The 23,023-nt window shown below is 51.2% G+C and overlaps 8 protein-coding genes across 8 annotated transcripts; 4 read left to right on the forward strand and 4 right to left on the reverse strand.

The window, feature by feature from the left end:
- Window positions 1-115: 115 nt before the first annotated feature.
- On the reverse strand, window positions 116-3,671 carry BJX68DRAFT_228887 (putative C6 finger domain protein). The gene is made up of 4 exons (XM_071038926.1): window positions 3,423-3,671; window positions 2,803-3,353; window positions 1,641-2,749; window positions 116-1,591 (listed from the first exon to the last, which is right to left on the reverse strand). The coding sequence occupies exons 1-4, from the start codon at window positions 3,571-3,573 to the stop codon at window positions 331-333; spliced, it is 3,072 nt and encodes a 1,023-aa protein (XP_070903013.1). The 5' UTR covers window positions 3,574-3,671; the 3' UTR covers window positions 116-330.
- Window positions 3,672-4,098: 427 nt separating this feature from the next.
- BJX68DRAFT_228888 (25S rRNA (adenine645-N1)-methyltransferase) lies at window positions 4,099-5,806 on the forward strand. Its single transcript, XM_071038927.1, has one exon. It carries the CDS (start codon window positions 4,191-4,193, stop codon window positions 5,697-5,699), a length of 1,509 nt encoding a protein of 502 aa, XP_070903014.1. The 5' UTR covers window positions 4,099-4,190; the 3' UTR covers window positions 5,700-5,806.
- Window positions 5,807-7,108, reverse strand: pup2 (proteasome core particle subunit alpha 5). Its single transcript, XM_071038928.1, has 5 exons — window positions 6,958-7,108; window positions 6,887-6,899; window positions 6,745-6,823; window positions 6,290-6,633; window positions 5,807-6,207 (listed from the first exon to the last, which is right to left on the reverse strand). Exons 1-5 carry the CDS (start codon window positions 6,980-6,982, stop codon window positions 5,928-5,930), a joined length of 741 nt encoding a protein of 246 aa, XP_070903015.1. The 5' UTR covers window positions 6,983-7,108; the 3' UTR covers window positions 5,807-5,927.
- Window positions 7,109-7,260: 152 nt separating this feature from the next.
- Window positions 7,261-10,699, forward strand: BJX68DRAFT_177572 (gamma-tubulin-complex subunit SPC97). The gene is made up of 4 exons (XM_071037150.1): window positions 7,261-7,738; window positions 7,792-9,776; window positions 9,836-10,050; window positions 10,118-10,699. The coding sequence occupies exons 1-4, from the start codon at window positions 7,357-7,359 to the stop codon at window positions 10,197-10,199; spliced, it is 2,664 nt and encodes an 887-aa protein (XP_070903016.1). The 5' UTR covers window positions 7,261-7,356; the 3' UTR covers window positions 10,200-10,699.
- A 1,801-nt stretch (window positions 10,700-12,500) lies between these two features.
- BJX68DRAFT_253017 (class I SAM-dependent methyltransferase) lies at window positions 12,501-14,758 on the forward strand (the record flags this gene model as incomplete). The annotated part of the gene is made up of 8 exons (XM_071042646.1): window positions 12,501-12,604; window positions 13,370-13,490; window positions 13,544-13,705; window positions 13,766-13,831; window positions 14,005-14,126; window positions 14,200-14,438; window positions 14,498-14,675; window positions 14,725-14,758. 8 exons carry the CDS (start codon window positions 12,501-12,503, stop codon window positions 14,756-14,758), a joined length of 1,026 nt encoding a protein of 341 aa, XP_070903017.1.
- Window positions 14,759-16,490: 1,732 nt separating this feature from the next.
- On the forward strand, window positions 16,491-18,030 carry BJX68DRAFT_228908 (KRR1 small subunit processome component). The gene is made up of 3 exons (XM_071038929.1): window positions 16,491-16,578; window positions 16,642-16,914; window positions 16,977-18,030. The coding sequence occupies exons 1-3, from the start codon at window positions 16,519-16,521 to the stop codon at window positions 17,718-17,720; spliced, it is 1,077 nt and encodes a 358-aa protein (XP_070903018.1). The 5' UTR covers window positions 16,491-16,518; the 3' UTR covers window positions 17,721-18,030.
- Window positions 18,031-18,050: 20 nt separating this feature from the next.
- Window positions 18,051-20,072, reverse strand: BJX68DRAFT_177664 (MFS transporter). Its single transcript, XM_071037151.1, has 5 exons — window positions 19,728-20,072; window positions 19,645-19,679; window positions 18,821-19,576; window positions 18,637-18,761; window positions 18,051-18,584 (listed from the first exon to the last, which is right to left on the reverse strand). The coding sequence occupies exons 1-5, from the start codon at window positions 19,880-19,882 to the stop codon at window positions 18,066-18,068; spliced, it is 1,590 nt and encodes a 529-aa protein (XP_070903019.1). The 5' UTR covers window positions 19,883-20,072; the 3' UTR covers window positions 18,051-18,065.
- Window positions 20,073-20,300: 228 nt separating this feature from the next.
- BJX68DRAFT_177665 (putative bifunctional fatty acid transporter/acyl-CoA synthetase (FAT1)) lies at window positions 20,301-22,849 on the reverse strand. The gene is made up of 5 exons (XM_071037152.1): window positions 22,229-22,849; window positions 22,023-22,178; window positions 20,827-21,970; window positions 20,625-20,774; window positions 20,301-20,565 (listed from the first exon to the last, which is right to left on the reverse strand). Exons 1-5 carry the CDS (start codon window positions 22,512-22,514, stop codon window positions 20,394-20,396), a joined length of 1,908 nt encoding a protein of 635 aa, XP_070903020.1. The 5' UTR covers window positions 22,515-22,849; the 3' UTR covers window positions 20,301-20,393.
- Between the last annotated feature and the right edge of the window lie 174 nt (window positions 22,850-23,023).

Consider the following 23,023-nt stretch of genomic DNA (forward strand, 5'->3'; position numbering starts at 1 on the left):
CGATATCCCGGTGCTGCAGGAACCAAATGAGTACGCCAGGTCACTGCGTCTTGTGGTCTGGACAGGTAGGTGTCAGAGGACAACTAACTATACTAGTAGCCTCTGCTGTGAACGAAGCGATAAATCATTACGACAGCACATATACTCTGAACAGTGAGAGAGGGACTACGTTCCCACCAGAAGTCTGAAACATCATCAATAATATGCCAACGGACCAAAAATGTTCCTCAGCCATCCTCGTCATTGAGCCAGCTGTAATACACCGTTTGCCGCACCAGAAGTCTCTTCAACGCCCCATGTTGAGTATCTCCTCTGCTTTATCCACATTCTTTATCCGGTTTCTTCGAGAATATTATCTTCGACGCTCAAAATACCCATTGCCCATGTGAGGGGCCCAGGACTGGTCTTGGGAACAGGCACCCATCGTCTCTCGGTATTAGCTTCGAACTTTTCGTAGTATTTCCAGGCTGGTGGGTCGTGAGCATCAGGCCTCGGGTCAGGATTGTAAGGAGGGCCACCGGGCCTCTTTGAAGCGGCCGTCCAAGCTGTCTTGCAGCCTCGGGATATCGCGCCTGAGGACTTGATACCCGTAAGGCGGGAAATATCATCCAGAACGGTTATGGTCCATTCACGTTGGTCAGGATCCACATACTGTACGCCCGCAAAGAAGAGAGCCACTGAAGCTTCGATTAAGCAGGAACCCAATGTTGGGCTGAACCCCTCAACTCCGTGGTGTCGAGACTGCGGGCCATATATACCAGCCGCAATCCTGCCGATGGTCTGAGCGTGATGCGCTGTCGCGGCACCTGCGTACCCTGCCGCTACCATCATAGCGGGTGGCATTGAGGGATGCAGCCGAAGCAAAAGGATTCGGCCGATATAATAAAAGCCCCATAGGCTGCCAATGTTGTGCGTACGATATTGCAGAGCCGGCCCGAACGGCGAGTAGATCGGTATAGTGGAGTCGGCCGGTAAAGGCATGAAATCGGGCCCTAGTGATTGCTCAAATGCGTCGAACGCTGCAAATATATCCTCCCATTCCCTCACAGCTTCTTCGTATGATACTTCCTCCTCGTCCTCTTTGTGTTCCAGGAAGTCATTTTGATCATTCAGCGAAGCCGCGAAGGCAGGAGGCAATCCCCTCGGTCCAACAGAAGGAATCATGCCATACATGGGTGGATTACCAGGAGGAGCACCTGAAGACCCACCTGGCGGCCCCCGAGGATTCATATTACTTCCCCCGGTGCTTTGAGGGGGTCCGTTCCCGGGATACACGTTCGGGGGCGGCCCTGAGCCCGCGGGATGATGGGGTCCGGCTGTGACAGGCGGCGGAGGTCCAAAGGGCCCCTTCCCTTGGTTTCCGGGTCTTGGAGGACCATACTGAGCCATAAACATGCCAAATCTTGCGTCCGGCCGCCAACCTCCGGGCCCGGCAGCCTTCTCTAGCTTTATCTTTCGTTTCCTGTCTCGTACCCCAAAGTCCGCCAATCTACCCATCAGCAATGACAAATGGTCGGCAGAGCCGTATATCGCGTCAAGCCGCCCTAAGCGCGCACGCGGAGGGCATTGGCCCCAATGAGAGAAGGGTAGGCTACTCAAAGTCAGCTTGAAAAGGCCATCAAAATCCAGAAATTACTCACAACAATGGCTGGCCACTGATAATGCTCTGGAGCCAATCCTGTTTGCAAAACCACCAATAAAGGTCACTTTGGATTCGAAGAGTTTCAATATCTTTAGGAGAAAGGTGTTTCTTCCGAGACCTTGCGTGCTCCTCCTCGACTTGCCCAAACTGGTCGTAGTTGACCGCACGACCTAGAAAGATGCCTATCATGTTCTCGTCGATTTCATTCTCCAGTTCCGCAAATGGGTCGTCACTAGAAGTGGGGTTGCTAAACAAATAATTGTCCATGAAGGAACCATAAACGTGGCTCTGCGCAAGCCATCGGCTGCGTCGCTGAGCGCGTAGGTCACGGGTTAGGCCAGCGAAATCGATTTCGCGAAGCAGCTGTGCTGACCCTCCGAGATGGTTGTTCCACTTGATATGATCGGCGGTCATCACCTCATAGTAGGCTAGAAGAAGGGAGGCTGCGAGCGTGCCTAGCTGCTTCCGGCGCGCGGGAAGTCCGACTGCTTTTCCGACTCTTCGAAGCGCATATTGATAATGCTTCAGAGAGACCGCACTTGATGTGCCTTGAAGGTAGGCAATATGCAGACTGCTCAAAGCTAGCATAGCCTGTTGCAAGCCTAGGTGATCAAATGCTTTCAAAGGGAGAGTATATGTCCAAAGACCTTGCTGTGCCACGGGGACCGGAGCACCAAATCTCATCGAAGGGTCAATCGGATGCCGCTCAAAAACTGACAAGGCTGGGCCAGTAGCGTGAATGAAATGGAGAAAGATTCGGGCAGTCTTGGGATTATTCAATGGGGATGAACTAAAAGTCGGTTGATAGGTGGCTAGCATATTAGGCTCGTCCAAGTAGGTAGTAAAAAGACGAAGCTGCTTTTCGTCCCGATGCGCGGAAGCCATGACCATGTTGAGCTGGTTCAAGTTTTGCATTTTAACCTGTTCTTCTGCTTCCTCATCTGTTTCCACGTCATATGGGTCGTCATCGTCGTCGTCCATATATTCAAAGGGTGACAAAGGAGTCATGGAGGACCCCACCTGCATCGGCGCAGGGACTCTGTGTGGTTCGACATATTGTTGCGCAGGCAATGTACTCTCGTAGTTCACTGGACCCGGAACAAGTTTCTAGTATTTTCATCAGTCGCATGAACATTGTTTGGTGTGATGAATATTCATACCTGCGGTATCTGTAAAAGCTGGGGAAGATCTGCCGTCTCTACCTCTTGGCGGACCCAATCCTCAGTGCCCTGCTGACGTTGTCCAAGCTCGCGGATAGAGAATTGATCATAGCTGGCAGACTCCTGTCTTTGCTGGTTATGAGGTGCGGCTTGATCCGCGACTCTACGAGTTGGTGGTTCTGGAAGTAGCGTCTGAGCGGGGACGGTAAATTCTTTAGCGAAAACAGCATCATCATGACTTATACTATGTGTATAGACGGCTGAGTACTGAGGAGCAGGCTGTTGTGCCGAATCAGGGATCGTATGGAGCTTGGGGGCGAGAATTGGACCATGGGTCCCGGCCGAAGTCAGATGCTGCAGGTCAATTTCGCCCTCGTATTGACTCGGAAGAGGTTGAGACTGAGTTGGAATGAGATTCGGTACTCCGGGAATACCCAAGGGGTTCTTGAAGATCAACCGCTGCGCATAGCCCTTGCATTCACGCTTTGACTTTGTACAATTCTTGCAAATAGGCTTTTCTTCTCCGCATTTGATACGACGTTGTCGACAAGCTAATCATAGTTAGCCGGGGAATGGTGCACACTATATATTGGCTCGTAATATGATATCCACCCACGTACTCAGGCATCCAGTCTTGGTGCGCTTCCTCGCCACCTTGATATTGGCTAATTGTCGTGGTGGTTCATTCTTGCTGAGCGGATCGTCTGTTGCCGTTTCAAGTCTCGGCTCTGCATCGAGTGGGATAGCGCTGGTAGGATTTGCGTTCTCCATGGCAAAAGAGCAGGCTCCTCGAAAGGGCACGTTCCATAGTCAGCCGAAAGGAGTACTCACAACCACAAGCGAAGAGCAATCTTCAGGATGGATAAAGGTCAAGCGTTGCGGGGGGAGAAGGGATCAAGATCTGGACTCTGATGCTCAGCGGCTGCGCGGTGCACGGACCAATATTGCAGCATTTAAGCCCGGGCGGCCGGGCCACAGCTGATTGTTGGCTCAAGCCTATCACATTCGAGATCGCCAGTTGGGATCGGCAGCCTCCCCTGACATCCATGGCTTACGTTGAGGGCATTTGCTCAACTCTGTATATTTAGAGGAGCACTTCCAATTATAGATCAGTTCTGCTTGAAGCAAGTAGCGGGATCATTATTCAATCATCTAAACACCATCAGACCGAATCGCCGAGGGTTGAACTCGGCATCTCAGGGTCTGTTACAGTAGGCGGTGTAGCTAAAATTGTACCGCCATTTTTGACAGGCAGAAAGCCTCATCCACCAAAATTTTCTTGCTGGTTTTTCTGCTCGCAACGGTCACTCCCAGTTGGTATCGAACGGAACGGTCCCTTGATTCCCACGGACAGTTTTCGGAAGCAGTTGCCTCTCGTCAATTCTACCATGTTTGCCGTTCCAGGCTGGTCAGTTTCAGCATCTGCGCTCAAACCGCAGAGCGAGCCCGTGAAAACCCAGACCCAGACCCAGACCACCGAGTCGCCCAAACCGAATGCAAACGCCAAATCGAAGAAGCGCAAGCGGGATGATCAGGTCACCAAGAAGAATGTCGACGCGATGTACCGCCGTCATATTGAAGGCCTGACTGGCCCGGCGAAGCATGGAAAGCAGAACAACGCCAAATCTGTGAGGCATGACAAAAAGCGCAAGAAGGAACAGAAAGACGATGGTCCCAAACAAGACGCCGACTCCGAAGTGGCTCCTGAAACGGAGCCCACAGGATCAGATGCTACCGAAGGCAAATCCAAGAGGAAGAGGAAGAACAAGAACAAGGGTCCTCAGCAGTCCGAAGGATCTGCACCGGCTACCGATTCCGTCCCTCAAACTGAGTCTCTACCAGTAGCGCCTCCGAAGACAGAGGCCAGTCTAACACCTCTTCAGCAGGCTATGCGACAAAAACTGATTTCTTCTCGCTTCCGCCACTTGAACGAAACTCTCTACACCACCCCGTCGACGAAAGCCCTCGAGCTCTTCACTGCGAGCCCCGAACTCTTCGAAGAATACCACGCAGGTTTCTCCCGCCAGGTTAAAGAGTCTTGGCCCTCAAACCCTGTCCACGGATACATCAGCGCTATTCGTGCCAGGGCCGCTATCTCAAATGCCCCCAGGAAAGGAAACAAACCAGACCAAAAGTCACGGAACCAGGCACTACCGATACCGAGACGACCCAACGGCACATGCACCATTGCCGATCTAGGCTGTGGTGATGCTCAGCTCCACCGCACCCTGGCCCCATCAGCCCAGAAGCTCAAGCTCAAACTCCTCAGCTACGACCTTCACGCCCCCAAAGACTCTCCTATAACCAAAGCCGACATTTCCAACCTTCCAGCCGAAGACGGTTCCGTTGACGTTGCAATCTTTTGTTTGAGTCTTATGGGCACGAACTGGGTTTCGTTCGTTGAAGAAGCCTGGCGCGTCCTTCGTAGCGACGGCAAGGGTGAATGCTGGGTCAGCGAGGTGAAAAGCCGCTTCGGCAAAGTCACCCGCAAAAAGGCGCAGATCGGCGCAAAAAGGACCCTTACCAAGGCCGAGAAGAAGAAGCTCAAGAAGAAGGGCGATGATGACGCTGGGTCTGATGTTGATGAAGAAGATATCTACGCCGAAGATGCTCGTCCTGCGCAGGATGACGGGACTGATATCTCGGCCTTTATTGAGGTATTTAGGACGAGAGGGTTTGTTCTCAAGCCGGAGTCTGTGGATAAGTCGAACAAGATGTTTGTCAAAATGGAGTTTGTGAAACAGGGTGGTGCCCCGACGAAGGGTCCGCATGCATCTGCTGCGGCACCTGCAGCTGGTAAGAAGAGGTTCATTGAGAAGGCCAAGGTTGAAGAGAAGGGAATGTCGCCAGAGGAAGAGGCCGCTGTGCTGAAACCCTGTGTCTATAAAATTCGCTGATCAATATCTTGATCAGCTTGATACCCATTGTATGTTTTAGACCTCAGTCACGAGCTATACTTTAGCCTTCGCGTCATATACGTATATTGTGGGCAGAAGAGGAATTTGTTTCAAGGTCATCAGGCAAGGTCATTTGGTTCTTTTCTATGCAAGTCCAACATAACTGCCCTCTGTAGAACACATATCTTCATGATGGTCCCAGCAGAGCTTCAGGATATCCGATTTCACTTATTGGTTCCCGCCCAGCTGAGCAACAGCACGTCCCATTTCCTCATCGTTGTAAATGCGGAAGCCCTTCTCCTTAGTGACGCTCGCTAGCTGAACATTCTTCGCATCTAGCTTCTCCTCCATGACCTGCTTAAGTGTCTTCAGAACCAACGTCTCCGCCTCGGAAAGTGTCAAGGAGCGGTGATATTCGTTCTGCAACTCCGCCTGCGCTCCTTCGCTTCCGGACCCGATGGCTTTCGCGTCGTAGCGGTAGAACGTACCGGAGGGCTCAGCGTGATATCTAATATAGTAGAAAATATCAGCAATCGCATCAAGACTGGCATTTAGTGCAAGATGGGTGCGGGAGAATTTAAAGAACGTACAGCTGAGGACCATCCTCGTCGATACCAGCAATTAACAGGGCAACGCCGAAAGGTCTGCTCATAACACTCTCCTCATCATCTCCAGTCTCTCCGAAGCGCAGGGCAAGGTCGCAGATCGCCTGAGTGCAGCTCTCAACCCGCAACGGTTCGGCGTAGTGGAAAGAGTGGTTCTGGGATTCAACGCGGGCATGTTCGACTAAGGATCGGGCGTCAGCCTGCAGGCCGGACATGGCACAGCCAATGTGCTGATCAATTTCGACGATCTTCTCCACGGAGGATGCCTCGAGCAGGGTAGATGTGACACGCTTCTCAACACCGAGGATTACACCTTCTGATGTAGCTACCTAATGGAGCAGTCAGCGGGCTGTACATGTTTGCCTCTCGCAGGCAATTTAATAACCCCCGATATTGACGTAGACAGGTTGAGATAACACGACGAAATAGAGCAGACGTACACCGATGGCGGTTGAACCGAGCTTAATAGCTTCAAGGGAGTATTCAACCTGGAATAAACGCCCTTCTGGGGAGAAGGTGCTGTTATCATTGCGTTAGAACATCTGATAGAGCGGCTGAATCTCAAGCGGGAGAATGTCGTACTTAATTCCACGGTCTGCCAGCGAAGTCGTTAGATCATCGGAGTCTTGAAGATGAGGTCTGGTGGAGCTTACCGTATTCAGATCGCGCGATGAACATGTTGGATTATCTGAGAGGTACAATGTCAACTAGGAGAGGTATACAGAGCTGTCAGAGGCTGTGTTCGGAGATTAGAGTAGAGGTAAATAGGCAAGGAGTGGGTGCGGTGCTGAAGATGCCGAAGCTGGAGCTCTGGAGCTCTGAGATGGGCTACGCAAGTCCCGCAAGTGCCTGGCGGAGAGTCTCGCCGCCTCAGGCATCAAGCCTGGCGCCGATGCCAAAATCGCGCTAAAACCAAACGGACGGAAGGACGCAGGGTTCAGTATACCAACCTCCCATGTTCATGCCCGAATTCGACAACTCCTTGCTAGTTTTTGGTTGTTTGTTTGTCTATCTATGAATGCCCGATCACTGGCTCTGCACCTGGCAGGACCATGTCCATCAATGACCGCCGCGCCAGCCACATGAACGCACCACGACCCCGCGTTGCATCTGGTCGCGTTGTCGGCGATGCTGAAAAGCTCGGTCTACGCGGCGGCACAGCTTCCCCATTACAAGCAGAAAACATGGATCATCGCGGGAGCACGTCGACACAGAAGACCAAGGTGCCCCGAGATCACATCACGAGCGAAAAGCGAACCGAACGCCTGACAGTTCAGACCAAAGAGAAAGTACATGGCCGATCAAGGAACCCGGTGAGGGAGTCGCCCAGCGCAGGAAATAGAGGAGAAGGAGACAAGTCGCGGTCAAGGCGGGCGAACCCGCCTGAAGCTCTCAGTCCAAATGTGAAGAAGAAGGAGAAGGAGGCATCGGATCGTTAGTTCCTGAATTCAAGGAATCAGTCGCGGTACTAACTGTCCTCGATCCAGTGCCTTGGAACCCGCACGCCTCGTTGATGCCTCATTCTACAGCACCATTAGCTAGTCGCGTATCCGTACCTCCGCTCGCTTCATCTCTCCCTCAATACCTTCAGCCGACCCCGTTGCGCGACCTTTCTACCGATGCGCAGGAAAATGCGATTCTAGAAGACTTGTTGTTTGTGTTCATGGGATTCGAAGGGCAATACATCCATTATCAACCTCAGTATGATCCAACGGCGGAAAAGGAGCGCTTGACTGGGCCTGCATTCCAGCTACCGTCAGGGCTCGATCCGACCTTGCGAGACCTCACCAGGTCTATGCTGAAGATGGCGACACATTACAGTGCTTTGGAGGCTTTCGTCGAAGTCCAGAGTCGCGCAGAGTATGGTGCAGTGAGCCACGCATTATGCGCCACAATTCGGAAACTGTTAAAGGATTATTTGATCCTTGTCGCCCAGCTTGAGACACAACTCCTAAACAATCCTAACTTCACCCTTCACGTACTCCACCTCCACACCATGCCGACTAGCCAATGCCTAGCTCAACTATACTCCTTAGGCCAAGAGCTACTCAAACGAAACGGTCTCCTAGATCAAGATCTCGACGAATCAATAGACGACTTCGACGACGTTGATAATATTCTTGAGCAATTGCGAGAGGGGGGAGATCTTGTTCCCGGTGCTATGTCCAGCAAAAAGATCTGTAAAGGAGGCAATGTATTGCGGCTTTTGACCGAACGGTTAGCAACATTCTCTGGTGATCCGACCACAAAGACACTACTAGAGACTCTTCTTCGGGAATCTAGCAGGCCCTACATGGCAATGCTCAATGAGTGGCTCCATCATGGCGGGATCAAGGACCCTCACGCGGAATTCCTCGTCAAGGAGCAGAAATGGATCAAACGCGAGAAGCTAGAGGAAGATTACACGGATGAATACTGGGAAAAGCGATATACGATTCGCGATAACGAGGTTCCACCTCAGCTTGCCAGCGTACGAGACAAGGTCCTCCTAGCTGGAAAATATCTGAATGTCGTCCGGGAGTGTGGAGGTGTTGATGTTAGCAAAGCAGTCAAGGACGTACCCAAGACGTTTGATGACCCTCGCTTCCTGGAGAACGTGAACGCCGCCTACACCTATGCCAACGCCTCGCTGCTGAATCTTCTCTTAACTAAAAACTCTCTTACTACTCGCTTCCGCTCCCTCAAACACTACTTTTTCCTGGACCGATCCGACTTCTTTTCCTATTTCCTCGAACTTGGGGCGTCAGAGCTGCGCAAACCGGCGAAAAACGTCAACGAAAGCAAGTTGCAATCACTTCTAGATCTAGTACTACGCCAACCAGGCAGTATCGCTGCACAAGACCCTTTCAAGGAAGACGTCAAAGTCCGAATGAACAAGATTGGACTCACCAAATGGCTCATGCAAGTTGTCAGCGTCTCTGGTATCGACCAGGACAACCCCGAAGCTGCACTGGAGAAATACCAGGCCCCGCAAGCAGGCGGAGACGACGACAAGGACATCATCGGTTTCGACGCCCTCGAACTCGACTATTCCGTCCCCTTCCCGCTCTCCCTCGTCATCAGCCGCAAGACCGTACTCCGTTACCAACTCATCTTCCGACACCTGCTATCCCTCCGCCATCTCGAAACCATGCTATCATCTGCCTGGCTGGACCAGACCAAGATCCTCGGCTGGCGACACAAGTCATCCGATCGACGTCTCGAATTGTGGAAGAGGCGCGCGTGGAACCTGCGCTCTAAGATGCTCGTCTTTATACAGCAGCTGCTCTACTTTTGCACAGCGGAAGTTATAGAGCCGAACTGGCAGAAACTCATGGACCGCGTGAATGGCACCGACGCAGACGGGTCGGAAGTCACAGTAAACGGCACGAAGCAAGTTAACCGGACAGTTGACGAACTCATGCAAGATCACGTCGATTTCTTGGATACGTGCCTGAAAGAGTGTATGCTGACGCAGGCTAAGCTACTCAAGGTAGGTTTTGCGCAACCCCGATCTTCAAGGTCAATGGAAAATGATTAACCCGACAACAGATTCACTCCAAACTCCTAACCTGCTGCACCATGTTCGCATCCTGGACCGCCTCATCCTTGGCTCGCGCCTTGACCTCGGCAGACCCAGAGCTGAGTGCAGACCCAGCCGTAGCCGACGGGCGAGCTTACGACCCTTCTCGAATCGGAAAACTCGAAGATACCCTGAAGCGGTATGAAGACCACTTCGGTCGCCATCTCCGGATTCTCATGGACAGGTAAGCAGTGCTGCTCATATCACGTCAGCTTCAACTTATACGATTGTACACATGCTGACGAATCCAGCCTGAACTACTTTGCCGCCACTGAGAGTGTGGTCTTGTTGAAGCTAGCGCACGCTTTGAGCTCTATTAGTAAGGAAGACTGAGGCCCGATACCGACGCTGAGACCGAAACAGAGAAATGAGCTCTGCATCTTTCCATCTACGCAGTGTATACCGTCTATTCTATAGGCCACTCGCCACCACACACATACCTCAGATGCCCACAGTCGCACGCAAAAGTACATGGCTCTCTTCACCCGGGTTCTGTTAGAAAACCCGGTCAGCTTTTTCAAGTCGTGTGTTCAGAGGCATTGCAGACCCAGAATAAAGCGTCAAATGGTGCAACGGACCCACGCGCGACATATAGTTCGATGGCAGCGTTTCTGTCAGTCGTTTCTAACCCCTAGCCGATAGTTGGAGAGGTTTGCGCACTCCGGATTGCTTTATCAACACACGTCTCTGCATCACAACGAAAGCACGACATTGAGCTGAGTTTGTGGGTGCGTGTGTATATTTCAAAAGGGATATACCTGATTCTCTAATGGCCGCGGAGTATGCTATCTGCAGGGTTCGGATGGTGCGTTTCGGGATTGTGCGCAAGATTATTGTCCTTGTGGTCGGTCAGGCAGTGCCTGTGGGGTATAGAGAGGCCAGTCAGACAATCGACTGCAATACTTCAGGTTCCCTCGTCCATTTTATTTGGCTGTCGAGCAAAATAATAGAATATAATTTTCCGAAGTTACGAGTCCGGATAGTGTCGGCTTCGGATTCCCGTAAATGGTATTATGGATCACTGATCGGTGTAGGGTCCAGCTTCCTGAGTGAGGCCATCGTAAACAGTAGAATGACGAGCCTCAGAAATGAGAACGATGGGCATAAACTTGCGACGGACTGGAGTATGCGTCCATTGCGAAGATCCGACGGCACCGACTCCATTTCCCACGCGCGGGACCACACTAAGACTAACGGGCCGCACCCCCCAAAAATGGGCTTTGCTTCCCGAAGCTGAACCGTGGCTCTGGGATTCTTAATCCCTACCAAGGACTATTCACATTGGACCACCATTGCACCTTTTTAGCATCGGTCCCGAGCAGTTGGATACATATGTCAACTCGGGCCCGTTTGAACCGCTTTGACATGCATGAACGCCCGGTGCGCTTACATTGGAAGAATGCAAGAATATGCCGCTGCATCTCTGCTGCAGCTTGTCGTTTCGAGAATAGCGTGTCCCGCTTTAAGCAAACATCTCGAATCAGAACGCTTCGTTCTCCCGTGGACTGGCATGCATTTTTCACTTTAACCGTCTGGCTCCAGCCTGGCAGCCTCCGAGTCGTATTTAAGCCACCGGTTACCTGGCTTCAAGTCATGTCCAGTGTCCACAGCCAATGGGACAAATCAAAGTTCCTTCTGGACTGTCTGCACTTGTTTTTCGGGATAGTCTCCCTTTCCAAAGTTCAGCGCAACTCCTCACAATGGCTGTTGGAGCTTGGCCCGTTTCAGGCTCCACAGCCGTTGTTCCTCTCTGGGCGAGCCGCTGCTCAAGTTGTTCAAAGTGGTTGGAGTCTGCAGGACGCATAACGGATGTAATTGGCTCATAGCGAAGGGAGGTCCAGATTGGCCCTTCCTGCTATTCTTGATCAGGATTGAGGCCCATCAAACTGGTCATCTAGTGTCAATTGTTCCAAGGTCACATACAAATAGCGAGATGACCTTGAAGAAGCGGTGAACAAGTGGCGTGGGAGCATTAGAGAAGGATCAAGGGAAAGAAATTATAATAGCCCAGGAAATCCTGCATGTCGGAAAACGCGTGGGGGGAACGACTTTGGACTGCTGAGTCTTTCGGACCCGCTGAGGTAATGTGAGAATAATGTTCGCATTTTCGTCCTCTAGTTTGTGCATTTCGAAGGCCGCCCTCAAAATTGAAGAATAATTCCCCCATTCCCTTGTGAATGGCGCTATCCGTTCAGCTGAACTCGGGGAGCGCCGTCGCCGAACTCGTGTAGATGCATATGCGATCTATATGACCGCGGCTCGCCAGACTCGGGTGGCAGAGGGATCAAGCCACAAATATAGTTCCAAGAGTTCCTTATGCCCTAAGAGGCTTCGGTTGAGTAATTGGGAAATCACCCCGAGGTCTTTTAACGCCAGTTAGCCCGCAAACTTTCTTGCGAATGGTTGCTCGGCCATGACATGCGGGTTATGGGTTGGTTACGTTGGCAACGTCGTTAGTCCTCGGGCTGCCATCCGATGACCTTTCAAGGTATAGTCGGCCGACTTCCTGACGTGCATGTATCCGAGAATGGTCATTATTGTGAAGTCCATAGTGCTCCACTATTTACTTTCCTCGTGACTGTGTGTGTTGCAGCGGCCTGGATCTCAGAGTGTTGAGTCGTTGACTAATGGTCCATGTTTGCCATTCCGATAACCGCGGAGCGTCGCAACGGAATCGCAGGCTTTTTGCCTTCGGAGATCATCCAGGGCTGGCTGACCTGTTCGATGACCTTCCAAAGGTAAGTCAAGGCAACCCCTGAGTTTCTCACACTGATCACTCGGCCACTCATGGCATATCGTTGGAACCAGGAACAGAATAACTGTGGATTTTGAAGCAGGTTGTGTATCGCGATCATGGCCGTGCCACTCCGCGGCGCACTGCTGACCCCTCCAACCCCTGCGATGCTGCCTGCACGTAATGCTCTTATTATGCCTGAGAAGCTGGTGTGTATTTCCGTTAGGCAGGGGATGCGGGCCTTGTTCTGAGGATGTAGGCGATCAATGTAAGCCATGAATCATGCGTTCCAGGTTGCTTTTGTCTCGTTCGAATCAGATTTGTCCTATATTCCCCAGTATGGATCTGCTGGGAACTCCCACATGAGGGCACGCGGGAGGCTCGAGGTTGAGCACAATCTCTTACCCTCCGTACATTTCGTACCTAGGCAACAAAAGCGAATCCCGTGTAGTTCTCCGAATCGTCCACAGGGCAAAAACACTCGTCATTTGCCCGAGCCCAACGGTCTTTCCATGCCGACGGATTCCTCTGCCACATCGTTCGCTTGAACAAAGACTCAGACCACACTAAGTTCGCCCGTCACCCGCCACGAGATATTAACCCAACATCCCACTTCGGCATGAGATCTCTCGCCTCCCCTCTAAACCAACCTACTAGCCGACGCACAACGGCACTCAGCCCAAGCCTCAGCCACCAATAATGACGTATCCTTTCCCGAGCATTGTCAATTCAGGTACTTGTGAGAGATTCTGACTTTTTGTTGCCAAAGGAGTCCGAGTTCGCAAACAGAGGAGTTGGACGACGAATACCTTCGCACAGTATCTGTTCATGGTCGAGAGTACCAACAATACTCAATCGACAACCAAATATCATTCGAGCCTGTCGACGAAGTAAGGGTTCGTCTCCGCTTACTGACTCTATACTCATTTATGGCGCTCGACAGGATGAAGCGGAGCGCTTGGAACTCCAGCATCGTATCTTCAGCAGAGTCTTTGACGGTCGACTGATCTTCCCTCCGATACGACGCTTGCAAAAGGTGCTAGACTGCGGCTATGGTGCGGGCTCCTGGGCTATCGATGTAGCAGAACAGAATCCAGACTGTGAAGTTCGTACGCAGACAAAGCCACCTAGCTCTAACTTTAGCTAACCACGCCATATTTTTCAGGTGATCGGAGTCGATATTTACCCTCATATGGGCCCGGACGATATGCCAGAAAACCTCTGTCTCCAAGTGAGCTGCCCCTCCTCTTGATTAGTATTGTTTCAAAATCCCCGCGTTTGAGCATCCTCTCCTCGCTGGCGTGCGAGGGGGATCTAACTTGGCACGGTTTTGCCATATAGTCGTCTGAACGATCACTTGCATCGAATTATATTGGGCAGAGAGTGCTAATGCACCCCTGACAGGTCGACGATCTCAACCGGCCTTTCACCTTCTCCTCGAGTTCCTTCGACCTTGTCCATTCTCGACTTCTCGCGGCAGGAATCAATCGAGCCCGATGGCCATCATATATTCGAGACATCAAAAGGTTTAGTTTTGGCGGTGAATCCGTACATTGGATTGTTTGCCGAGGGCACATCGCTGACGGTTGGGAGGTATAGAGTTCTGAAACCAGGGGGCTGGGTGCAGATGGTCGAAATATACTTCAACGTCCAGTCAGACAACGGCTCGATAAGCGATGAGCATGCATTAAGGCAATGGAGTTCGCAACTCATGAGGTCAATGGAAGGAATCAAGGATTTCCGCGTGGGCACCCGTCTGAAGACGCTCTTGCTTGCAGCTGGCTTCACAGAGGTAGATGCCAAGATGATTCCTCTACCTCTTTCTGCTTGGCCGGATAGTAAGTTGCCTTACTCTGGTCCATGTGCTTGCCGCAGGGTTCTATTGACCACGAGGCAGACCCCACAAGCCGAAGTATAGGCACGATGAATGGTGGGAACATCACCAAATTGCTCGCTTCCTTGTCCCTATATCCTCTGACTCAACGACTTCATATGCCTCCGGCACAATATCAAGATCTGATATCACGAGCCCAGGGGGAGGTGGGTGACCGCAGCTTGAAGGCTTATTTCCCCCTGTAAGTAAATCAGAATCTCAGGGGTAACCGCATTGTTCTGACCTACCAGATATGTTTGCATTGGACGAAAGCCCCGACATTGATCAGAGGGACGATGAAACAATATTCATGGGGGGTTTGCTGGCCTAATGGCGTATGGATCCCCGGACCTTGCTCCCCAATTGATCAAAACGAACCTGCTGGCTGAGCAAAAGATAGAGCTGCGATTCCGAAAGAGTGGTCAGTTGAATAAACTCCTTGCTTTCCATAAGAAACTCTATTTGTCATCAGATCCAGCAAACTTACCATTGTAAAGTTGTGCACAACAAGGTTATATGACGGTCTATTTATCAATCAGGGCTCTCGTGTTGGCCTATTAACTCTATGGTGAATACAAACATGGCTTGATTACCGCCGCTCCAAGAAACTGGCGTGCCGACCCTTTGGGTAAAAAAGAGTTGGTGGAGGGATTTTGCTGCCCAGATGACATTTCAATCAGAACGCAGAGGACCATATAACGGAACAGATCTCCCTTCTATATCTCCTTTGCAAGCGAGCAGGTTTAGAAGGGAAATGGATGGGGTCGACTTTGTGGGACCTTTCGCCTCAAGGTATCGTGCGACGATGCGAGGAAACAGAGGAGCCTGGAGAAGAGCATCCGGAACCAGAAAGATATTCAGAAAGGCCAGTCGATTACAAAGGAACAAAGTCTCAATGAAATGCGCATTGGAAGTGGAGTAAGATGCCGATGCAGCGAGAAGATAGGAGAGAGGGTCAAAAGGAAGAGAGAGCTGGATGAGGTTTCGCGGGTCCGGGGTTGAACCTTACTTTTCCTCCACCAGCATACATATCTCTCTGCCAACTTTCACCATTCGGATTCGACTAGCCGCGCTATCAAGCTAGGTCTTTTGCTCTGTGCTCCTATAAGGTATTTACTGTTCAGCTAAGAATATCTTCTTTCCTTGGCATCGGATTACGGATTGTTAGGGTCAATCAGCGCAACCCAAGCGTTCTGCTGGGATATACGACCTATACAGGCAATTGGACTCTGGCGAGGTCTGCTCGTAATTCCTCCTAATTCGGTTTCGCCGAGTCTATGAGAGTTTCACTGCCAACATTGAGCTCAATCTAACTGCGGAGAAACCCCGGGAAGTGAGGCGCTCGCCTGAACCAATACCACTGGACATATTTACTTGCACTACTTGCCTCGAACTAAATCCAACGACAAGAGCAATAATACGAACGGGTGGATCGAAGCGAAAGCTCATTTATCTCAATCCGCTCCTGTTTCACAGCCCTTAGACAGCCAAAGCGTGAATGTTAAAATCGATACCCAATCTGTGTGGCCCGACCATTCTCTTGCTGATATCCGGATTCTTAGCTCCAACGACTGCTCCGTTGGACACTACATACTTGCCGCTCAACCCCCTTCCAAGCAAAAAGGGGCCAGGCTGGCGGGCCTAGCCCTTTTCCGAAGGAGAACCCAGGAATGCGATCCATCCCTGAGAACCGATGTCTCTCCAGGGGTATCGGACTGAGGTCCAGCTCTACGGAGTATGGAGGTCGTTCGCAGTCTGGACCTCTCAGACATTGGCGGGAGCACGTCAATAATAGAGCCCAAGCCTAATGCACGAGCCTACATAAGCTACGATGTACTCCGTATACCCCGTAAATTCCTTGCGATCGTGCGCTCGAGTCTTAGTGTTGTGTAGATCCGTGTAAGGCCTAGTTGCAGCCTTACATCCAAGGCATCAACCATTTCCTATCAGGGCAAGTGGCCGGCCGAGTTAAAAGTTTCCGCCATCAAAAGAATTTCGCAGCAATAAATTATCTTCCCGCCGTCATCACCAGGAACGCCGTCAAAATGCCCTCCACATATAAGAGAGACAAGCCGTGGGACACGGACGACATTGACAAGTGGAAGGTAAGCGGGCTTTTTCTTTTTTTCTGCTTCACGACCTCGTTGCTAACCTTCGACTTTTGTTAGATCGATCCTTTCCAGCCCGAAGACAATGCCGCCGGAAGTTTCGCCGAAGAGTCATCGTTTGCTACGCTTTTCCCCAAGTATCGCGAGGTATACCTGAAGGAAGCATGGCCGGTTGTTACAAGGGCACTGGAGAAACATGGGATTGCCTGTACACTCGATTTGGTGGAGGGTAGCATGACAGTGAAGACGACTCGGAAAACTTTCGACCCAGCAGCGATTCTCAAGGCCCGCGATCTCATCAAATTACTGTCGCGAAGTGTCCCCGTCCAGCAGGTAATTCGGCCCTTACGTTCGGAACTCGGGAATACCTCAACTAACGCTCTACTTTTGTCTAGGCTCTGAAAATTCTCGAAGACGGCGTCGCATGCGACATCATCAAAATTCGAAACCAAGTCCGTAACAAGGAACGCTTCGTCAAGCGCCGCCAACGTATCCTCGGCCCGCAAGGCTCAACTCTCAAAGCCCTCGAACTCCTCACAAGCACCTACATCCTCGTGCAAGGAAACACCGTTGCCGCCATGGGTCCCTTTAAGGGCCTAAAGGAAGTGCGAAGAATCGTCGACGACTGCATGGCCAACATCCACCCCATCTACCACATCAAAGAGCTTATGATTAAGCGCGAGCTCGCCAAGGACCCTACACTTGCCACAGAATCCTGGGACCGATTCCTGCCCAACTTCAAGAAGCGCACGCTGTCCAAGCGCCGCGTGCCGCTCAAGGTCACGGACAAGTCGAAGAAGGTCTACACGCCTTTCCCGCCCGCGCCGGAGAAGAGCAAGGTGGATCTGCAGATCGAGTCTGGAGAGTACTTCCTTTCCAAGGAGGCCAAGGACCGTGCTCACAAGGAAGAAATCATGGAGAAGCAGCGGGTCAAGCGCGAGGAGAAGATGAAGGAGAGGGAGAAGGCGTTCATTGCACCGGAAGAGCTCGAGGAAGCCGAGCGCGCGAAGAAAGAGAAGAAGGAGAAGAAGAAGAAGCGCAAGCGGGACTCCGAGGTCGAGCCGGACGTCGACGCATCAGAGAAGAAGGAGAAAAAGAAAAAGAAGAGCAAGTCAAAGTCAACGGAGGAAGAGGATTGAGCCTACCCGAATATATAAAGGCTCTTTTCCCCTCTGTATGTTCCCTTTGCTTGCTATCTGTATCTTTTCTATAACCCTCTATTTCTGTTTTCTTAAAAATCGGCGCAGAGGCATGGCATGGGCTGGAGTTTGCTTTCTCTCCCGCTAGGGGACCTGAAATTAAATTTGATGTCTTATGATTGTTCAGCTTTTTGCGCTTGCTCAGTATAACATCGATCATAGTGCAAGACAAGTAACTTTCCCATGAGAACGTGTGCCTGAGATACAATATGGCCAACCACCCATGAATTTATTTACTAGCAAAAAGTAACCCATGAGTCCACCCACCTACGCCTACTTTGGCCTCTAAATATGAATACCACCACTCTCACCTCTCTGTTTCTCCCTCTCGATCCGTTCATCCTCCAGGAAAACCTCCTGCTCCCTCTTACTCCCCTCAAGATCCAACCACACCCACAAAACCCCGGCACTAAGCAAACTTAACGCGGCCAAAAAATAAAACGGTAAACTCGCATTGCCCGATTCCGACGCATCAATAATCGCACTCGACACCAACGGCCCAATAAACGACGACGTCTTCCCGATGATGCTAAATAGGCTGAAGAACAAGAACTCGTGCCCGCGGGGAGTCACCTCGGAAATCAGAATCTGCGAGTAGCTGTACCAGGGGCACACGAAGAGCCCGTAGAAAGCTTGGTACGCCCAGATTTCCCACGTGTGGTGAAAGCCGAATGATTGAGTCCAGATTCCGATCATGCCCCAGGTGTCGAGGAGGACTATGGCGAGGGCGATGGCGTTGAACATGATTTTCGGGGAGAGGTGGAAGCGGGTTTGCAGGGTCATGAAGGTGTAGATGCCGATTGCCTGGGAATGTTAGGGTTTCTGGGAAAGGTGCGGTGCGGTGCGGTGTACGTACCTGTGCGGCGATCCCTACTATCAGGAGGTAGGTTAGTTGAAGAGTGTTGTAAGCGACGATGCTATTCTGCAATGTTGCAATAACGGTGACGGTTGTGTTTAGCGAGTCTCCGAGGAGGAAGTAACCTATGTATACTTGTCAGTCATGTCTGCTTCGATGTGCCCGAAACTGTCTATATACTCACCAACAAGATATAGCAAGCTTTGCTTGAGTTTCCAAATCTGTCGCATAGCAATATACAGCTGCTTGACCCCGGCAACGATGATATTTCGACCCGCGGTATCTATCCCCGGCCGGCGCTTCTCAAGGAAGAACCAAGGCAGCGAAACCAGGAGCCAGACTCCACTCGCAAAGGCAATAAGCACGCTCAAGCCCCAGTTATTATTTGCCTCACTGTCATCAACACGCAACCCAAACATGATGCCCACAATCACAGCGAGAATAAAGATCTCAGCGACAGACTGCACGTAGAACGCAACGTTGGCCAGCTGGCTGCGCTTCATCGTGTCCGCAAAATCATACTCCTCGCGGGAGATGGTGCCGGTGTTGTACTCCTCGGCTTTGGCTTTCATCTCGGGCGTATTGCGGGCGAGTCCTGGGAATGCGGCCGTCCAGAAGGTTAGGGTTGTTTGATACGCGATCAAGCCAACCATGTACAGACCAACCCCGGCGTGCCATTTCTCAGCGTCGTGCACGCCCAGCCAGCCGAAGCCGATAGCGTATGCGACGATTGATAGTCCAATGAGGATATTCGGCCTCCAGGTTCCAAAGTCGGCGAAGCTGCCAATGACTAGGAAGACGACAACCTGGATTGCGAATGAAATGCCATTGCAAAGAAGAACGATGCTCTCGATGGAGCGTTGCTTCCCCGCGAAGAGGAGTAGGCCCTCGACACCAGCTGCTTGATAGAGCAGGTTTTGGAAGGCAGTTGGTGCAAAGTCTACGATAAAGTCAGTATACGGGACCTTGATTAATGGGCTAAGCTTTCGCCAAGGTCTTGACACGCACTGAATAGAGACAATCCATTGTTTCCGATGTAGTAACTAAAGAGGGTTCAGCAACGCATTTCCTAAGTCATTAAAGATACGCACGAGTAGTAGGCCCATATTTCATGTTTCGTCGTGCAGTAATTCTTGTCGAACTGGTCGGGGGCAATGGGTTGCTCCAGATCCCCCTCGAGGTTGACAGGCAAGTCTTGGACGATAGGGTCCCGAGGCTTTCCATCATCTGAAGATATGGAGGTCATGCTGACTGCGTGTTGAGGGGATCTAATTGACGGTCCCTAGTCTGATACTGGATCAGGGAAATGTAACGTTGAGATTTTCACATCTCTGCGCTGGGGGTTCGACCCCTCCCTTTGGATCATGATCCGAATTGACTAGTCCAGGAAAGCCATCGCAGACTCGCTAAAGAGCGACTTTTAGACGGCAGACAACGGTTGGTAAGTTAGATAAGCGTGGCGATCTCATCAAGTTAAACACTTGATTGATCTTTGCTGCGGGGCAAAAAGAATGGTTGTGGATCCTGGTGGCTTGGACTTGCTTGATCTCACCAGGGGGCAACCCAGATCAAGTTGGAACTCGAGAATAAACCAGGCAAGTTGTCAAGTTTACTATGTGACAATTGTGGCTGGGTACTATATATGGTGCAAGCAGCACAAGATGCCATGAGTTACCTTGGATCTTCCTGTAGACTCCATCTAATATATACTATACAGCATGTACGCCAAGGTCTATCAAACGACAATCAACAATGCCTCACAACTTGGCTAACCCGCTCTCAATCGTAGACCAGCTCGAATCAGTAAGTTTCTCATACTTCGTGCCATTCAGCCAGTATAGCTTGTCGCCGTTCCAGTCACCCTGAGGATTCCAGCCTTTCTTCGTCAACTCGCCCTTGGCTTGCTTGAACGTAACTCCGGTTGCCACCCTAGCACAGACTTTGTTAGTAAAGACGTCGATTGTCGCTATTGAGAGTAGTCTACTCACTTTTCTGTCAACCGGACAAGACGTGGTAGGGCGTATGAAGGGACGCCCTTCTTTTTCAATTCGCTGTACAGTTTGGCCGTGAACTCGGCCGCCGCTGACTCGGACGGATCATCCAGCGTGATACCTGCAGCTCCTGCCTGGCCATCGTATCTAAACACGTAATTAGCTTAACGCCATAAGGTAGTCGAAATGAAACACGTACGCGGTCAGCTTCACGCCATAGACGACAGCATCATGTACGCCCGGGATCTGGCAGATATGATCTCTGATCTCCCCGGCACTGACGTTCTCACCCTTCCAGCGGAAGGTATCGCCCACCCGATCTTGAAACTTCACCCAGCCATCAAAGTCCTGCACAAGCAGATCTCCAGTGCGTTGGAAAAGATCACCCTTTTCAAACACGTCTCGGAGAAGCTTTTTCTCGGTGGCTTCTTCATTCTTGAGGTATTCGGTCAGCAACCCGCGATTTCGCACACGGCCGATGGCTTCCCCTTCCTCTCCAATATTTGCCCTGATACAGAAGCCCGTCTTGGGGTCTCGATAGGGCATTTCCGTATCCGTGTCGTACTTCACAATGATCGTGTCGTCTTCGAAAAGTCGCCTTATGGGCCCGGAAAACCCAACCTTCCCAGCACCCCAAGATCCAAAGCCAAAGTTGTCGTACTTGGCGATGCCTTCTGTTGACCGGTAGAACTCACGGATTTCAGGAACGTTGAATCTGTTACGGAAACTCTCCCAGATGTCTCCGCGCAGGCCGTTACCGGCGGCAACGATGCATGAGTGGTCTTGATCATAGGGTGATGGGGATGAAGCTAGCAGGTACCTGCAAAGCTCTCCAATATAGAGAATACGCGTTGCCCTCGAGTCATGTACATCCTTCCAGAACTTGGAAGCAGAGAATTTGCGGCGGATACAGAGTGTTCCTGCATTGCCGACAGAGTAACACAGCCCGGTAAAGTAGGCTGTACCATGGAAAAGAGGAAGTGAGCAGTAGGTTCGAAGTGGAAAGTACCTCGAGGGATTGTTGACATCCTGGGAGAGGGGATTTGAGGTTATCAAGGCCATCATATTGCGTATGGCACAAGCTTTCGGCTTGCCTGTTGTGCCTGACGTATAGATGAGTGCTGATAGATCACTTGGAGTCCGCTTTGCAGCTGATAAGGTGGCTGGTGAGTATTGTTGAAGATCCGCTGGTGTGATGAGCTCGGACACAGCAGATGTCCCATCAAAAGATGATACGTTGAAAGAGAGGTGCGGTAAGTCTGAGCATACATGCTGTGAAATGTCTGGGGTTGATATAATAAGCTTGGAGCCGGAAACATTGAGACAGTGGATGAAGGTATCGTCTGTAGAAAGATTAGAACGGCCCCGGTTTTCACGGAAGGGCTTCGGTCATACCTCGCAAGTTGACGTTGATGAGAGCAGCCACAGCTCCGAGCTTTGAGAGCGCGTAAATGATAGCAACCATTTCTGGAGAGTTGGTAGTAAAGACACCAACAAAGTCTCCATTGCTGACACCTCTTTCATGGAAAAGGGCGGCCAATCGGTCCGCAACTTGTCACAGTGTTAGGATACCAGGCTTCTTCAAAGGGTGATAAACGTACGATCTTTCAGCTCGGCATATGTCCATGTTTTCCCTTCAAACCAAAGCGCTTCCGTCGAGCCACGTCCCTCCACTTCCACCACTCGATGAAGCATTCCATACACAGTGGTAGTATCGCCCAGTTGAGCTATACGTTGGCCCAGTCGATTCGCAAATGCCCGATCATTGAAAATAGTAGTCAGATCTGTTGAAATAGAGAGTTTGGCATTCAAATAAGCACCAGCAGCGATTGACAAGGCTGACGCCGCTGCCACGGCGGGCAGACTGATCTCGGAGAGGATCTCCATTGTAGGGTATGTATGCCGATGAGATGTATGACCAAACCGACTGGTAAAAGAGGAAACAAAATCAAACTCCCATATGCGCCGAGGTTGCCCCAACTCTTTTAACTTGTTCTCCGGCTGTGTGCCTCGCGCTATCCTAGAGACCGAGTCAGGGACGGAATCTGGGGACGGGAGCTGGAGGCGGCCGATTTGCCGCCCACAACTCGGTCACTGGAGAGCAACTCCCCCTGCGTCGGTCGGTGGTGCGTCATGTCAAGTCTGATAAACGAGGGCCGAGAACCAGTCACAGGTACGGAGTAAATATGGGGCTTAGCATCAAGGCCCAAAATCAACTCGGGAGTGAGGGTGATTTCTCCGTCTCCCCCACGGAACCACCTTTCAAGAGACCGGGACTCCCCCACAATCGTATTCCTTGGAGTTCAGCGTCCTGCGTCCGCAACCTGCCCTAATTATGAACAGCGAGCTTTACTTGATATACTGGGCTGGGAGAAATGCCTAAAGACAATGCCAAT

The sequence above is a fragment of the Aspergillus pseudodeflectus genome (assembly GCF_044049435.1).
Source record: "Aspergillus pseudodeflectus strain CBS 756.74 chromosome Unknown BJX68scaffold_6, whole genome shotgun sequence".
Classification (NCBI taxonomy): domain Eukaryota; kingdom Fungi; phylum Ascomycota; class Eurotiomycetes; order Eurotiales; family Aspergillaceae; genus Aspergillus; species Aspergillus pseudodeflectus.

Coding starts and splice junctions, on each gene's coding strand:
- BJX68DRAFT_228908 (XM_071038929.1), top strand. CDS start 16,519: ATGCCCTCCACATATAAGAGAGACAAGCCGTGGGACACGGACGACATT. Junction 16,579..16,641: donor ACGACATTGACAAGTGGAAG/GTAAGCGGGCTT, acceptor GACTTTTGTTAG/ATCGATCCTTTCCAGCCCGA. Junction 16,915..16,976: donor GAAGTGTCCCCGTCCAGCAG/GTAATTCGGCCC, acceptor ACTTTTGTCTAG/GCTCTGAAAATTCTCGAAGA.
- BJX68DRAFT_177665 (XM_071037152.1), bottom strand. CDS start 22,514: ATGGAGATCCTCTCCGAGATCAGTCTGCCCGCCGTGGCAGCGGCGTCA. Junction 20,775..20,826: donor TATGGCGTGAAGCTGACCGC/GTACGTGTTTCA, acceptor TTACGTGTTTAG/ATACGATGGCCAGGCAGGAG. Junction 20,566..20,624: donor CTTGTCCGGTTGACAGAAAA/GTGAGTAGACTA, acceptor AGTCTGTGCTAG/GGTGGCAACCGGAGTTACGT.
- BJX68DRAFT_228887 (XM_071038926.1), bottom strand. CDS start 3,573: ATGGAGAACGCAAATCCTACCAGCGCTATCCCACTCGATGCAGAGCCG. Junction 3,354..3,422: donor CACCAAGACTGGATGCCTGA/GTACGTGGGTGG, acceptor AACTATGATTAG/CTTGTCGACAACGTCGTATC. Junction 1,592..1,640: donor ATCAGTGGCCAGCCATTGTT/GTGAGTAATTTC, acceptor GACTTTGAGTAG/CCTACCCTTCTCTCATTGGG.
- pup2 (XM_071038928.1), bottom strand. CDS start 6,982: ATGTTCATCGCGCGATCTGAATACG. Junction 6,634..6,744: donor TCGGTTCAACCGCCATCGGT/GTACGTCTGCTC, acceptor CTGCTCCATTAG/GTAGCTACATCAGAAGGTGT. Junction 6,208..6,289: donor GACGAGGATGGTCCTCAGCT/GTACGTTCTTTA, acceptor CTACTATATTAG/ATATCACGCTGAGCCCTCCG.
- BJX68DRAFT_177664 (XM_071037151.1), bottom strand. CDS start 19,882: ATGACCTCCATATCTTCAGATGATGGAAAGCCTCGGGACCCTATCGTC. Junction 19,680..19,727: donor GAAATATGGGCCTACTACTC/GTGCGTATCTTT, acceptor AACCCTCTTTAG/TTACTACATCGGAAACAATG. Junction 18,585..18,636: donor TAGTAGGGATCGCCGCACAG/GTACGTACACCG, acceptor TAACATTCCCAG/GCAATCGGCATCTACACCTT.
- BJX68DRAFT_228888 (XM_071038927.1), top strand. CDS start 4,191: ATGTTTGCCGTTCCAGGCTGGTCAGTTTCAGCATCTGCGCTCAAACCG.
- BJX68DRAFT_177572 (XM_071037150.1), top strand. CDS start 7,357: ATGTCCATCAATGACCGCCGCGCCAGCCACATGAACGCACCACGACCC. Junction 7,739..7,791: donor GGAGAAGGAGGCATCGGATC/GTTAGTTCCTGA, acceptor TCCTCGATCCAG/TGCCTTGGAACCCGCACGCC. Junction 10,051..10,117: donor CTCCGGATTCTCATGGACAG/GTAAGCAGTGCT, acceptor TGACGAATCCAG/CCTGAACTACTTTGCCGCCA.